General features: G+C 41.6%; 1 protein-coding gene across 9 annotated transcripts in view; it reads left to right on the top strand.

The window, feature by feature from the left end:
- The window catches only part of pard3.S (par-3 family cell polarity regulator S homeolog), a 396,021-nt gene that overhangs the window by 149,824 nt on the left and 231,304 nt on the right, over positions 1 to 14,893 (top strand). For all 9 annotated transcript variants that reach the window (XM_018268701.2, XM_018268703.2, XM_018268699.2 and 6 more), the window contains 2 exon segments: positions 8,946 to 9,034; positions 11,498 to 11,581. In XM_018268701.2, coding sequence (XP_018124190.1) covers positions 8,946 to 9,034; positions 11,498 to 11,581 — 173 coding nt within the window.

The raw sequence follows: 14,893 nt of genomic DNA on the forward strand, positions 1-14,893 counted from the left end.
TCTCACACTCTCACTCTCACTCTCACTCTCACTCTCACTCTCACACTCTCACTCTCTCACTCTCTCACTCTCTCACTCTCACTCTCTCTCACTCTCACTCTCTCTCACTCTCACTCTCACTCACTCTCTCTCTCTCACTCTCTCTCACTCTCTCTCACTCTCTCTCACTCTCTCTCACTCTCTCTCACTCTCTCTCACTCTCTCTCACTCTCTCTCACTCTCTCACTCTCTCTCACTCTCTCTCTCTCTCTCTCTCTCTCTCTCTCACTCTCTCACTCTCTCTCACTCTCTCTCTCTCACTCTCTCTCTCACTCTCTCTCTCACTCTCTCTCTCACTCTCTCTCTCTCACTCTCTCTCTCTCACTCTCTCTCTCTCACTCTCTCTCTCTCACTCTCTCTCACTCTCTCTCACTCTCTCTCTCTCTCTCTCACTCTCTCTCTCTCTCTCTCACTCTCTCTCACTCTCTCTCTCTCTCTCTCTCTCTCTCTCTCTCTCTCACACACTATCTCTCTCTCTCTCTCACACTCTTCTATCTATCTATCTATTATCTATCATCTCTCTCTCTCTCTCTCTCTCTCTCTCTCTCTCTCTCTCTCTCTCTCTCTCTCTCTCTCTCTCTCTCTCTCTCTCTCTCACTATCTCTATCACTCTCTCTATTTCTTTCTATCTATATCTCTTGATCTATCTCTATCATCTAGCTCTATATCTGTCATCTATCTATTCATCTATTATGAGCTAATAAACTCTCCCTCGGCAAGCTTGGCCTTCTCTTATAAAATACGGGGGCTTCATGCCAACTCAGGGCCTATTGCTCAGGCTTAGGTTGGGTGTCAGCAGTGCAGCGTGGGTAAGGAAAAGACTTCTGCTCTGTTTCATACTATATTAAAGGAAATAGCATAAGACAGGTGTGTGTTGCGCTTGGCTGGCCTGTGTATATACATTACACTGCATGGCAATATTGCTGCATCCAAACTTCCTTATTGAAACAACTATTCTGTGGATAAAGTTAGAGGAAATGAGTTATCAGATATAATTGACTGGGAATGCAGATGTATCTGGAGATTCAATGGGGACTTTGCATCTGTGTTTTCCGATCAGCCTATAAGCCGCCAGTAGTGCAATGGGGAACCACAATAGAGCTGCTGTATTTGTTGCACCATGAAGCGGCTCAGCCCCAGCTATTACATACCACTCACAGACTCTATGCATAGTACCCATAAATTAATACGGTCAAAAGACAACATTGTATATTTTGTTCTTTAAATGTGCCCGCCTTCAGCACAACTGTGAGATAAGCTGCATGCCCATTTTTTGCCAGCAAACCGCAGCAGGTGCCAGTCACAATGGCTGCCCATATGGAGGGGCCTTTCCACTTGCAGCTGCGTACCAGAAGATGACCTGTGAAGCACAATGCGACTGATTGTTGTGTGTCTGTATTTTACTGCTGCCAATATACATTCTGCCAGTGTCCTTTGTGAGAGACAAAACCGGCTCCCTATTAGCACTTTCTACATTCCAGCAATGGCCAACGACTCTGCCATTATAGTCAACTGTGGCAGCCAAAGCCTTCTCACAGCTTGGTCCCATATGTGCACATCCAGCCCCACTTCTCCTAATCATCCCTTTGCTTCCAGTGCCAACATTTCTCATCTGTTCCCTACTCTTCTCTGTTAACTCTATGCACCCCTTCCTTGTTCTACCCCAAGCAGTCAAGGCAGTTATGTCTGCAAGCCATCGATTGGGTGCATGGTGGGGTTATTATTGCTGCAGTGTTCAGTGTAAAAATAATAATAACTTGGTAAATAGATACGCTGTGCAAAATAAAAAAATGTTTCTAATATAGTTAGTTAGCCAAAAATGTAATGTATAAAGGCTGGAGTGACTGGATGTCGAACAGAACAGAACACTACTTCCTGTTTTGCAGCGCTCTGGCTTTTTTCTGATTGGTTACCAGCCAGTAACCAATCAGGGACTTGTTACCAACGGGCCATAACTGATGCTTTTGAATCTGAGCTGAATGCTGAGGATCAATTGCAAACTTACTGAACAGTTATTATGTCCCCCCTTCAAGTCACTGACTAACTCAGAGTTAGGGCAGAGACTCACGCCAGGATTCAGGGAGATTTAGTCGCACATCGACAAACGAACTGCCTTCCCGCTGGCTAGAATCTAAATTGCCGGTGGGATGGCACTCAGAGTACTTCATTTTCCGAAGTCACCCAAAGTTTCCTTGTTGTGCGACTTCGGAAAACAAATAGCTTCAAGTGCCATTCCGCCGGCGATTTAGATTCTAGCCGGCAGGAAGGCTTTTCCAGGAGATTAGTCGCCCGAAGAAGAAGCGATTTGTTGCCAGGCGACTAAGTCTCCCTGAAGCTTTGCGAGTGTCTCTGCCCTTAGAGAGCTGAAAAGCAGGAAGTAGTGTTCTGGCTATTATGTTACACATCCTGTCACTCCAGCCTTTATACATTTCATTTTTGCCTAACTAACTATATTTTTTATTTTGCAAAGCCTATCTATTTACCCAGTTTTTATTTTTACACTGACCTGTTCCTTTAAACTGGTTGTATTGTAAGTTCAGTTTCATAACTGGAAAATATGCTTTGCTGCAAGGCTGATTGCCACCATAAATTCTAATAAAAACAAGGGAACCTAATTTTCTTTTTGCAGGAATCTGTCCGTAATTATTCAAATGCTCCCTTGCAACTTTTTTTCTTTAAATGAATATGCTTTAACGGGATGACCTGGTCAGCTAATTTATACCCTCTGACTTCAAATGTAATTGTAACTGTGTATTTGAAGTGACACTGACACAGTTCCTGTGTGGGCCCATTATTTTTGAAACCCATTCCCACGATTTCTACCCACTGCTTATGTGATTACTGTGCAGCATTGTTCCCCCTGCTTCATCTGACATCACACTTTTTGCTTTTATGACCATATTAATACTAATCCAGGCAGAGTTGGACTGGTTGGTGCTGCGAATCTGTCCCGCTTTGCCGAAAAATTGGCATAACTGTGGAAAAATTTGCAGAAGACAATGGACGTTTTTATGTGCAACTCTTTATTTTACAAGCACAACAATTTTTCCTACTCAAAATGCATTAAATTCAATGGGTGTTTTTTGTTATAGGGTCTTTTTTGTCCTAATGCATAAAAGTCAATGGGAGGTTTTTCTTATGGCGACTTTTTGGTCAAAATACATTAAAGTCAATGGGTGTTTTAAACTTATGCAGAGTTTTGGTCTAAATGCATGAAAGTCAATCTGTGTCGTTTGTCATCAAATTTTCCCATGGCAAATTTTCACGGAAAAATTTACACATGGCAAAATTTGGAATTTCACCGTGAATACGTTTGCTCATCAGTAGTACCGGGCCCACCGGGGCTGCCGACCCAGGGGCCCCCGCTGTGCCCATTCACCCCCCTCTACAGGGGCCGCCACCACACGCCCTCCTCCCCCGTGGCCTGTGGATCACTGCCGGAAATCTGTCTGACCTGGGTGGGCCGTTACCCAAACGGTTTTTTCCCGGTGTGCCGCCAGCCCAGTCCCACCCTGAGTCCAGGCACTATTATGGGGCTCTGCACCTCTGATGCTAATTCTAGGCATTCATTCTCTGGATTCCACTTCACTCCATAACCTCCTTGCTGCCATAACCTATAGCCTTTTGTTTTTTTTGTCAGATTATTAATAGTACTTGGAAAAAACTTGATCACAGCCACAAGTCCTTATCTCTTGGCAATAATAAAGTACTTACCACAAGCCCATTAATTATAACGGCCCTGAAGCTGAAGTTTTCTGTGCACTTTTTTTTCCCATCAATACTTAATTAATTGCCCCCTACGGTTGGTTTAAAAAGGAAACCGCAACACAGTTAACAGAGAGGAAGGGCCCCGCAGGCTTCTCCCAAGTTAATCTACGAATTCATCTTTAAATTTTGTGGAATCTATAAATATCCTGAATGAATTTTCTAGATAAACACTTATTTAGATGTTTGTGTGTATCGCTAATAGCCCAGTGGATTTTTGGAAGAGCAGTTGCTGCAGGCTGCTTTCTAAAGGTTTCTGCCTAAGGCAATGGGACACTTAGTCATATTCTATATAGACTAAGTGTCCCAGGGACATGAAACGCGTCAGGCGAGAGATGCTTGTATAATAAAGGTTTTTAATTTTTATTTACTTTTTGTTCTGATCTATATGTGGCATACAAGAGTGCCTTGCACCAACATTTGTTTGTGTACATACAGATTATCCACTCCCTTGAGCTGAGGGCCTGGGGCAGGAGCACCTGGGCCACTGATCTACTTTAGTGAGTCATTCTATAAAGACTGGTCATATTTTGTGCTTAAATGGGATTATTATTCGCATGTGTCTATTTCTTCTGTCCAAGGCTAAGCTTGCCATACAGCCAAAACCAGCTGATCCTTCCCAATTTTGCAATCCAGATAGTGGCCAAAGACAGCTATCCAGATCATTGAAAGATGCTCTGAAACAATTGGGTAACCCCTGTTATCATTCAGTCTAAATGATTGCAGTTTTTCTTTAAATATCTCAAATATATGTTATTGCACTACTTCCTGGTCCAGGTATGGGGCCTGTTATCCAGAATGCTCGTTATCTGGGGCTTTCCAGGTAACTGATCTTTCCATAATTTGAATCTTCATACCTTAAGTGTACTAGAATATTATGTAACCCCATATTGGCCACCTCCTCTGACATAGGATATACACCATCCACAGGTCTTGAATCCCCTTTGCGAAATGAAGGGTTACTGGGAATTTACTATCTTCCGGTTGACTCCAACACCCCTCCTGGGTTTGAGTACTCCCAAGCCTTTTTCCTTGTAATCCATCTCCAGGCATCTCTTATTGGGGTCTCTTTATCCCCGAGCCCACACAGGCCATGTGGTTTCTCTCCATAGCCTGGGGCCTGCCAGCACCCCAGATGGAATAATCACTCCTTTCTCCTTGAAAGTGAAACATTAAACACATGGCAGTTTAGTAGTGATGTGGGCATCGGGTTTCACCCGACCCGCACCAGACCTGGACCTGGCATTCCTCCACCCCTAAATGCCCATGCCTGACTTCCAGTTTTCTTTTATAGACCTGTGCCAACCCGCCGATGACACCACAAAAGGGGTGGGGTGAGCAGGTGCGCGACTATAAAACCGGAAGCCGGCAGTGTAAGGTGGTGCGCAGGGAGAGCATGAGGAACAGCTTGACGCAGACCCAGACCCTGCACATCACTACTGATCAGCTATATGAAGAAGTTACTCAACAGTGACATCTTCTGGGCAAACCAGGAATCTGCCAGAGCACACTGCATTAGGAACAATTATCCAATTTAGGCCCTGCACTTAGCTGGCCAGGCAGGGGATTTCCAACCATGCGGTACTTTTAGGACCATAGGGGAACTTAACCTTATGGGTCCCTACAATTATGTAAACAAATGTATAAATAAACCCAATAGGCTTGTTTTGCCTCCTATAAGGATTAATTGTATCTACGTTGTGATCAAGTACAAGCTACTGTTTTATTTTTACAGAGAAAAAGGAAATCATTTGTAAAAATTAGGATTATTTGGATAAAATGGAGCCTATGGGAGATGGCCTTCTGTAATTCAGAGCTTTATTGATAACGGGTGTTCATTTAATGAATAACATACCTGTACTCTCAAACTTTTACCCAGTCTCACTGCCTTCAGACTGCTCTTACTGTAACTACCTGCTTTGCCCCCTTTTTTGTGTATATCGATCTTTCTACCTTTTGTTAATTTTACTGGATAATTTCTAACCTCCTGATACAGAAATGTCAACCTCATTGCTCTCCAGCTGTTGTGAACTACAAGTCACTGCATTCCTCAGCAGCTGGAAACCCGGGCTGGGCATTTTAGTTCCCAGCAGCTGCAAATCCACGATGTCCGACACCCTTGACCTAAGGCATGACGTCAAATTTACTGGATTTATTGCAAGATGCTGAAGGAAGGCTACTATTTGCCTATTTAATGTCTTTGTTTTTCCGCTTTGGCTGTGCCATCTATATTTATCCATGCACTGTCTGCTCTGCGTAAGGTTAGATGTGTTTGGAAAGTTACGTTTGACCTTGAAAAACTATTAAGGCAATTTTACAACTACAATGAGAGCGAAAGCCACAACAATACGTATATTCACCTTAATGGGTTTAAAGCATGCAATTACGGTCATCCCCAGCAGCACTAGAAGGACGATTTACTGATCCAAAAATGACCTATTTAGGGGGCTTGTTTACATTCAGACTGCTGTTTTGTAGGTTGAAGATGCTGGTTAACCTTTAAAATGCATTACGTGGCTGGCGCTTAAGAGAGATGGATGTGATAGAAGTACATATTAGAGGCTCTCGGAGCAGGGGATCATCAATCTTCGAGTTGCCTGGATTCATGCAGAGTAAATCCTGGAGTAAATCCTCCCATAGAAGCCGAGCACATCCAGACACGCTTGTTTTTCAGGCTCTCGGAGGAAATGTCAGCGCAACATTACTGGCTGCCTCTGATAGATTGTAATAATAATAATTTTGTAATAATTTAATATTTTGTTTCTATGTGTCAGATTTGCAAGCCTTTTTAACCAGTCATTGATACAAAGCTGAAAGGAGCTTAAATCTGTTTAGCATCCATGCTGTTACTTACATTCTGTTTCGACATAGGGCTAACGAAAACCATACATTCTTAATTATTTTTATGCTTCTAAAACAAAAATAAAAGTAGCTTTATTTCATAACTTCTAGCTGTAGAAAGTTTAAAGGTGTGGTTAACCCTTAAATTAACTTTATGTTCTAAAATCGCCAATTCTAAGTCTTGGTCTTCATTATTTATTCTTTATAGATTTTTAATTATTTGCCTTCTTCTTGTGACTCTTTCCAGCTTTCAAATGGGAGGGGGGGTCGCTGACCCCATCTAAAAACAAATGCTCTGTAAGGCTACACATCTATTGTTATTGCTACTTTGTATTACTCATCTTTCTATTTAACCTTCTCCTATTCCTGTTCCAGTCTCTCATTGAAATCAATGCATGGTTGCCAAGGCAATTTGGACCCTAGCAACCAGATTGCTGAAATTGCAAACTGGAGAGCCGCTGAATAAAAGCTAAATAAGTCAAACACCACAAATAATAAAAAATAAAAACCAATTGCAATTTTTCTCAGAATATCCCTCTCTACAACCCCTTTAAATGGACCATCTCGGAGAATAGCGGGTCAAAGGTAAATAAGGTTTGTGCATTGCCTTATAGAATCACTTATGACTAGGGTCACACAGGGAACCCTATACAGTGTTATTAGAATGATGGAGCTACACATCAGCCCATAGGACCGTACTTCACCGTCGGACAGTAGGGTTGTTAAAGGGGTGGTTCACCTATAAGTGAACTTTTAGTATGTTATAGAATGGTCAATGCTAAGAATCTTTTCAGTTGGTCTTCATTATTTATTTTTATTTATAGTTTTTAATTTATTTTCCTTCTTCTTCTGACTCTTTCCAGTTTTCAAATGGGAGTCCTTGGCTCCCTGGGACCCTTTGTACTAAAAACGAACTCAAGTCTAGCGACTAGGGATGCACCAAATCCAGGATTCGGTTCGGGATTCGGCCTTTTTCAGCAGGATTCGGATCTGGTTGAATCCTTCTGCCTAACCGAACCTGAATCCTAATTTGCATAAGCAAATAAGGGCTGGGGAAGGAAATCGCTTGACTTTTTTTCACAAAACAAGGAAGGATTAGGTTCTGTATTCGGCCGAAGGATTCCAGGGTTCGGCCGAATGTAAAATAGTGGATTCAGTGCATCCCTACTAGCGACCCACTTTGCTTTTGGCTTCTTATCGTTGGGTGGCAGTCAGAGACTCCTTGGGGACATTTAGCCCAACATATTAGTCAGTGCACGAGTGGAGTTTACAATCTTAAGTCCCTGTCATATTCATACACAATGGGCAGTCCACCAGAAACCAGCTAACCTGCCTAAACACACAAACTTCTGGCAGATACGAGACAAATTGAGGCTTTTGTTTAAACACCATTTTGTGAACTGTAAATATTCATGTTATCATGTTTGAGGTTGGTTTCCTTTGGTTGCCCCCAGAGTCCCTACATTGTAGTAGGTTAATTGGCGTCTTATGAAACTGAAGTGTGTTTGTATGGGTCAGGGAAACGAGATGCTTTAGCACAGCAGGCGCTGATGTAAGCCATTAAACATTAAATAAATACATGCTGAGAGGTTAAAAAGTAAATGTGGTTCACTAATCGGGGTTACTCTGATCTACTCCGATTTTAAGTGTATACAATGTCAAATACCTTACTCTCTTACTTGCCCCCGAACAGGCAACTGGAAATTTATATAATAATTGTTTTTTTTTTTTATCTTTTATCTGTTGAGTAAAGCTGGCCATAGATGCAAAGATCCGATTGTTTGAATCCTCTAACGATCAGACTTCCCCCATCTCCCGACCTGCCATTAATCATTCCGATCACATAAAGTAGAAAAAGAACAGATCAAAGTTATGTCCGACAAAGCTGGTGACAATCTCCCACTGAAAATCGTACGATTGGCAATACATGCAGAGATATCGGCAGCGGACAGAAATCTTTTAACCTGTCCGATCTCCGTTGGACGAAAAATGTCGGGACTCTCCACAAACGGTCCGAAAATTGTACGAATCGAGGATTCTTACGATCGGATCTTTGCGTCTATGACCAGCTTAACAAAGTCCCCCCTGGTTTGTTTTGCTAACTGGAACTTGTTTGGATATGACGTATTCATGATGTACCCTAGAATTCCTGCGAAATGGAACTGTTTTTTTTTACTTTTGCCTTGATTCCATTCACAGCTCTATTGCCCCATGTCACACCTGCTTCACCATTTAACTGGTTGACAATTTGCTAAATAAAACAGGTACATAATGAACAATTTCCTTTATTTTTTTCTTAGGATGAAGAAGAAGCAGAGGAGAATAGCCGAGTGGAACCTGTCGGCCATGCTGATACCAGCTTAGAAAGAACTTCAAGTTTCTCTTTAGAGTAAGTCCTTGTGTTCACTCGTTACCCATCTGTAACAAATCTCTAAATGTGTCATTTCATGTAACGGCTTCATCTTCTTCCTGTTATTTATAATATTCGCATACTCTAAGCGGAGACAATATGATAGGTCGCAGTATAAGGCAGTAACACACGCTAAGATTCGGGTAGATTAGTCGCCCAGCGACAAATCTCCTCTTCGGGGGACTAATCTCCCCATCTACCTTCCCGCCGGTTAGAATGTAAATCGCCAGCGGGATGGCACAGGGGTGCTTTGTTTTCCGAAGTCTCCCGAAGTTGCCTCACGAGGAATCTTCGGGCGACTTCGGAAAATGAAGCACTCCGAGTGCCATCCCGAGGGGGATTTACATTCTAGCCGGCGGTAAGGCAGTTCGATGAAATTAGTCACCCGAAGAAGAGATTTCCCGCTCGGCAACTAATCTCCCCGAATCTTAGCGTGTGTCACTGCCCTTAGCCATGTTTGTTGAGATAAGCAAAGCAGCTGGTCGTGCATTGGCTTACACCATTCATATACACTGGGGCTCATTTATCAATATTGGGCAAATTTGCCCATGGGCTGTTACCTATAGCAACCAATCAGTGATTAGCTTTTTTTTTTTTTTTTTGTATATTCTTTATATATTTTTTATTTAAAGAAGTAGGCATTTTACAATAGAGGAAAATTCAAATAGCAAGAAAATGAATCCTGTACAAACATTATACAAAATGAGTACATCCACAATAAGTTTTTCTCAGAAACACATTATCACAGTATCAAAGGTTGGCAAACCAAGAGGCGTGTCAGATGCTTGATAGGTTTCCCAAAAATAGTACTAGTTCGCCCATACCTTATATATTTGAGGCGTACTTTAACAATATTATACGATTAAACAGGTACACTCGAAAGGATTCAACAATATTCAGAAATTATAAAATAGAGAAAAGATAGTAAAACCAAAAATATAAAAGAGAGGACAGAGGAAAGTGAAAGAGTGCTCAGCCGTTCTGCAGCAGATTTTTCTTAAAACATCCATTTTTTGATATTGCCTATATACCACCCAAGTTATTGGAACTGTGTATGCGCTCCTAGTCCAGGGTTATTCCCTCCTTGGGTACAAATTCCATGAACATTACCCAAGCTGACCAAATCTTCACAAACCCCTCTCGTTTCCCAGAAGTATATCTTAAAAGTTCCTCCATTCACATAGTGGAGTGATTAGCTTTTTAAAGCCAGTTGCAAGAAGAACAATGAATGCAGCAATCTGATTGGTTGTTATAGGTAACAGCCCATGGGCAAATTTGCCCAATGTTGATAAATGAGCCCCATTGTGTATTATAGCCAAGCTAAGAAACCTTGTTTACTCATTGCCGAAGCATTGAATAGCTAGGGTATTCTTATCACCAGCCTTTATTTATAAAATGCAATCCTATAACACATCTCTAGCTATCCTTATCCTAGAGGAATATACAAGTTCTTAATAATGGCACATGAACCACTTGTCATGCTGATCAGAAAGTAGATAATTGGGACAATAGTAACAATAGAAGGAAACCCCCACAAACGCAGTACAGGTATGGGACCTGTTATCCAGAATGCTCGGGACCTGGGGATTCCTGATAACGGATCTTTCTGTAATTTGGATTATCATACCTTAAGTCTACTATAAAACTATGTAAACATTAAATAAACCCAATAGGCCGAATAACGGATTGCATACCTGTACTGTATTACATACAATGTCTACACTGAATGTGTCCTTGGTTTGAATCAAACTTGAGACCCCAGAGCAGCGGGGCAGCAATGTTGACCATAATTACACCACGGGTTATAGATCCTTTTCAGTTCCTGGATCATTTTCCTTTCTTATCTGTAGCAAAAATGTTTCCCAAAGTAATGTAAAGTAAAATAATGTGTATTCAGATATTCAGACATATTGAAGGTGCTGTTGTCGAGTCGGCTTGTCCATGTCGCTAAGAAATGTATCTGACAGCACCACTCAAAGATAGGACGTTTCAAGCCAAACAATGGCCCTCTATTTGTTTAGCTTGAAACGTTGTATTTGTCCAGATTATGAAGCCAAAAAGTAACAAATAAAGGCTTTTTAATTATATCTTTGAGTGGTGCTGTCAGCTACATTTCTTGGATATTTAAAGTCGGTTGGAGTGGACACCGATTGACGTGCACCTGATTAATTTACAAAGGTTTGAACAATTTGGTGAGTGCTGGCTAATTGTTTTTCAATTTGTTTTCATTTGTTTTAACCTATCACTCTTCTTCCCATGCAATCAGGCTCATTTTAAGGTAGGTTTATTGTATTTCATCAGCTTGCGTGCCATATTCATTTCCATTGTGTTCTTCCAGTCAGGGAAGTCCATGCAAAGGGGATCCTTTGTGACATATCACTTCCCTTTGGTGTTTGAGTTAATGACCGTTCAGGCTCATGGCTCCTCATTCATCTCTTCTAGTGACATGGTGAAGCTTGTTGAAGTCTCGAACGATGGGGGACCTTTAGGGATCCATGTAGTGCCTTACAGTGCCCGTGGTGGAAGGTATGTCACGTATCCTAGTGTTGTTATTATAGTCTAAATATTGTACTAATTGATTTCACTGTCTTATCATGTCTATCCACCCCTCTTTTCACTTTTTATCAACCGCCCCACCCCTCACACCCACCCAAAGTAAAGAGCGTGTTGACCCTTTGGCTTATGGATGATGTGTGTCTGTGAATCCTAAGATTAAAAAGTTCCAGGGCCCTGAACATGAAATTCTTTCTTTTATTGCAGATTGTGTTGCCCCTCGCACTGATGCATTTTCTTTACAGCTAACACACAGCTCTTAACACTGCACTCACTGGCATTCCACTCCCATAACCAACTCTATTGCTGACTTTCTCTCAAGTTCTTGCTTAATCCCTCCAGGTTCTGCTTACTCACTCATATTCCATCTCCATAAACTACTTATTTGTTAGCATTCTCTCAAGCTCTGTGCTGAACCACTCTCAGTCTATCTCCAGAGCCTAATCACTTGCTGGCTCTGTCTCAAGTTCCTGCTTATGAAAGCTGCCGACAGACAGGGTTGGACTGGGTCAACAGGACACCAGCAAGAAATCTGTCTTGCCCTGCCGGCCCAGACCCGATCCCCACTGGTCCTTCCCCAGGCCGAAGATCTTCTTCCCCTATTGCGCTGAAGGAAGGTTTAGTTTATGTGTGCTCAGGGGAGGGAGGGTGGTGGTGGCCCCTGGGGCAGTAGCCCCGTGGGCCCTGCACCCACCAGTCCAACCCTGCCGACAGACAAAGTTGTCCGCTTATTGGACAGTGTATGGGGCCCTCAGATGGGCTTCCACAATCAATATCTGGCTGAAGATCCTAGGGCCCACGATTGGATCAGCCTGATATCACCATCACAAGGTGGACAGATTGGTGCAAGATCTGCTTGTTTTGCAACCTCTCCCAATGAGCAGATCTTCATATGTACCTCCAGATTTTGTTCATTTGTTCTCAATCCAGCTTGCATCCATTTGCTTTGCTCCCATTTCTCAATATCCCTCCTTCCTCAACCCTCATTTCTCCCTTTTGTGGTTTTTGTCTTCCTATTATCCCTCCTTTTTTTTGCCTTAATTCTTTCTCTGTCATAATGTATAAGTTATGTACACATTAATAATGTTTTATTGAACAACATTAGTGTTTAATAATTACCTGCAGAACTTTCTGATATCAGCAGAAATAATGTCTGGTCGGACTCCAAGGGACTTAGTCTTAAATCACTGTGTGGGAAATCCGACTGGAATGCTGGATAATTCCGGCACCATTTTTTTTTTACTTCCCATCCTTTAATTTGTGTTTAAAAATAATTTATTGTCCTTCTCTGTATATTATAATCTAGATTGTCAACAGATAGATCATAACTAAAGTAGTTGTGTGTCTCACTCAAAGGGGAATTATCAGCAACAATCTGGATTACATCTTCATGTTAAATTGCTTTTTCCCCCCCCTTTGCTGCCATTTATATTGAGGGGGAAGATAAATGCACATATTAAGTTAAATTACAATCAGAAATTGCATTTTAAAGACATAACATTCCAGTGGACCTTTCTATCAGCAGTTCTAGTTAAGGTTGATTAAAGGCAAATGACATTCATATTAAATACTGTTATCGCGTTCTTTTAAAACTTGATGAATAGCTCTTGTGCCGTCAGAGTCCTTGGGTGACTAATAAATCAGTGGCTCTCTGGATGCAGCTCCTCTGGCTTTCTAGTAACCTCAATCAGCCTCCTTCCTCCAGAACCAGCCCCTGTTTATAATGGCACACTTAAAGAAACACAGATGCTGAAAGGCAAATTGCTCTTGTAATGGAACAACCCATGTTAGCGATGATAAACACAAGGGAAAAAATGAATTTTCACATCAAGTTTCGCTTCAGCTGCCTTCAAAATATTGTTGATTCTTAGTCCTTTTCCCAGCATTCCTCATAAATTTTAAACAAGAGTGCTGAAGGCATCCATTGATAAGGAACATGAAGAGCGAAGGGAAAGCTTGTCATATCCTCCTAAAATGCTAATAGGTTGCTAGAGAGAATAATTGCAAATGCAATAAGTGGCTTAGGCATGTTGTAGTCAAGGTTATCATTAACCGAATTTTTAGGCCTTTCTTGGCTAATCTAGCAGCTCAAGGGAGTTATTGGGTAGTAGATGATCAACAGCATGCCTAGGATTAAATAAAGGCAATTACAGGAGTTTTTATGCACCTTGATTGTTATTGTTGTTCCCATGAACAGTAACGAATGATCAGTGAGACTCCCCCAAATCCTACTGAAATGTTTTGAGCTCATGGACAACACAGTGCAATAATCCCATTCCTACTCGGTCACTCCAAACTTGGCCACTCCACTCTAAACTTGGCCATTTGTTTGGTAACCCCCACTCATTTTAATGGTGAGCTATGATGAATATACTGGTTTCATGGTCTGGAGGAAGCCATTTTCCATTCCGCTGATAACGGAAAGGAAGTTGATTAATGGAAATAAGCCTTGCTGGTATCTCAAATATAAATTTTACTCAGATATGGAATGCTAGTCAAAATTAAATCATCGCCTCCCATGATCTGACCAGCCAAACTAGTGGCTTTGCTTGCAGTTTGGTTGTGCGTTCTTCAGCTGAGCAGAATGTAAGCGAGATCAATAAACCAAGGGCCTGTTCTGTCAGATTCAGCATCATCCTTTTGGGTTCAACACGCAATTACCCAGTGTGGCCAAAAATGAGGCACCAAATATGTTTGGTAAAGCTATGGTAATCTTTAGCTAATTAAGGAAACCCTGATTCACTAGGAATTGCCAGTATATTATGCACCCCTAAATGAATTAAATCACTAAAGTTTTTTTTCTCCTATTGCTTCTCTATAGAAAAACGAATGCACCTACCCAGGGAAATTCCTACTTTGCATTCATTTTAGCTCAACCATCGATCCCCTACACTTAGCTAAACCTACACACTTGCATTAAAAGCAGTTATGAAAATGTTACTATAAGGGTCCATCGCTAGTCTAGCTACGCGTTGGGAAATTATGCTAGAATGGCAGCACAGTTGTTGGAGTATAGAAGGAGTATTATTTTCTGGGGTTGCCTAACAAATTAGGCTTTCCTTGTCCTTTAATCAGTGCATGGGGATGAGTCAGGGTTGTTAAGACACTTCCGCAGTGGACCACCTATCAAGCACAATACAGTACTTTTTTAAATTAGTGTCTGAATGATTCCGATATCCATCATGGAAACCATTGTTTGACCCTTGGTGGCAGCCAGTTTCTGTCCATGTATTAGTCTTTAAACTGCTATAAATGAATACTGAAGCAACAATGACCCAGCATTTT

The sequence above is a fragment of the Xenopus laevis genome, chromosome 6S, assembly GCF_017654675.1.
Source record: "Xenopus laevis strain J_2021 chromosome 6S, Xenopus_laevis_v10.1, whole genome shotgun sequence".
In the NCBI taxonomy this organism is placed as follows: domain Eukaryota; kingdom Metazoa; phylum Chordata; class Amphibia; order Anura; family Pipidae; genus Xenopus; species Xenopus laevis.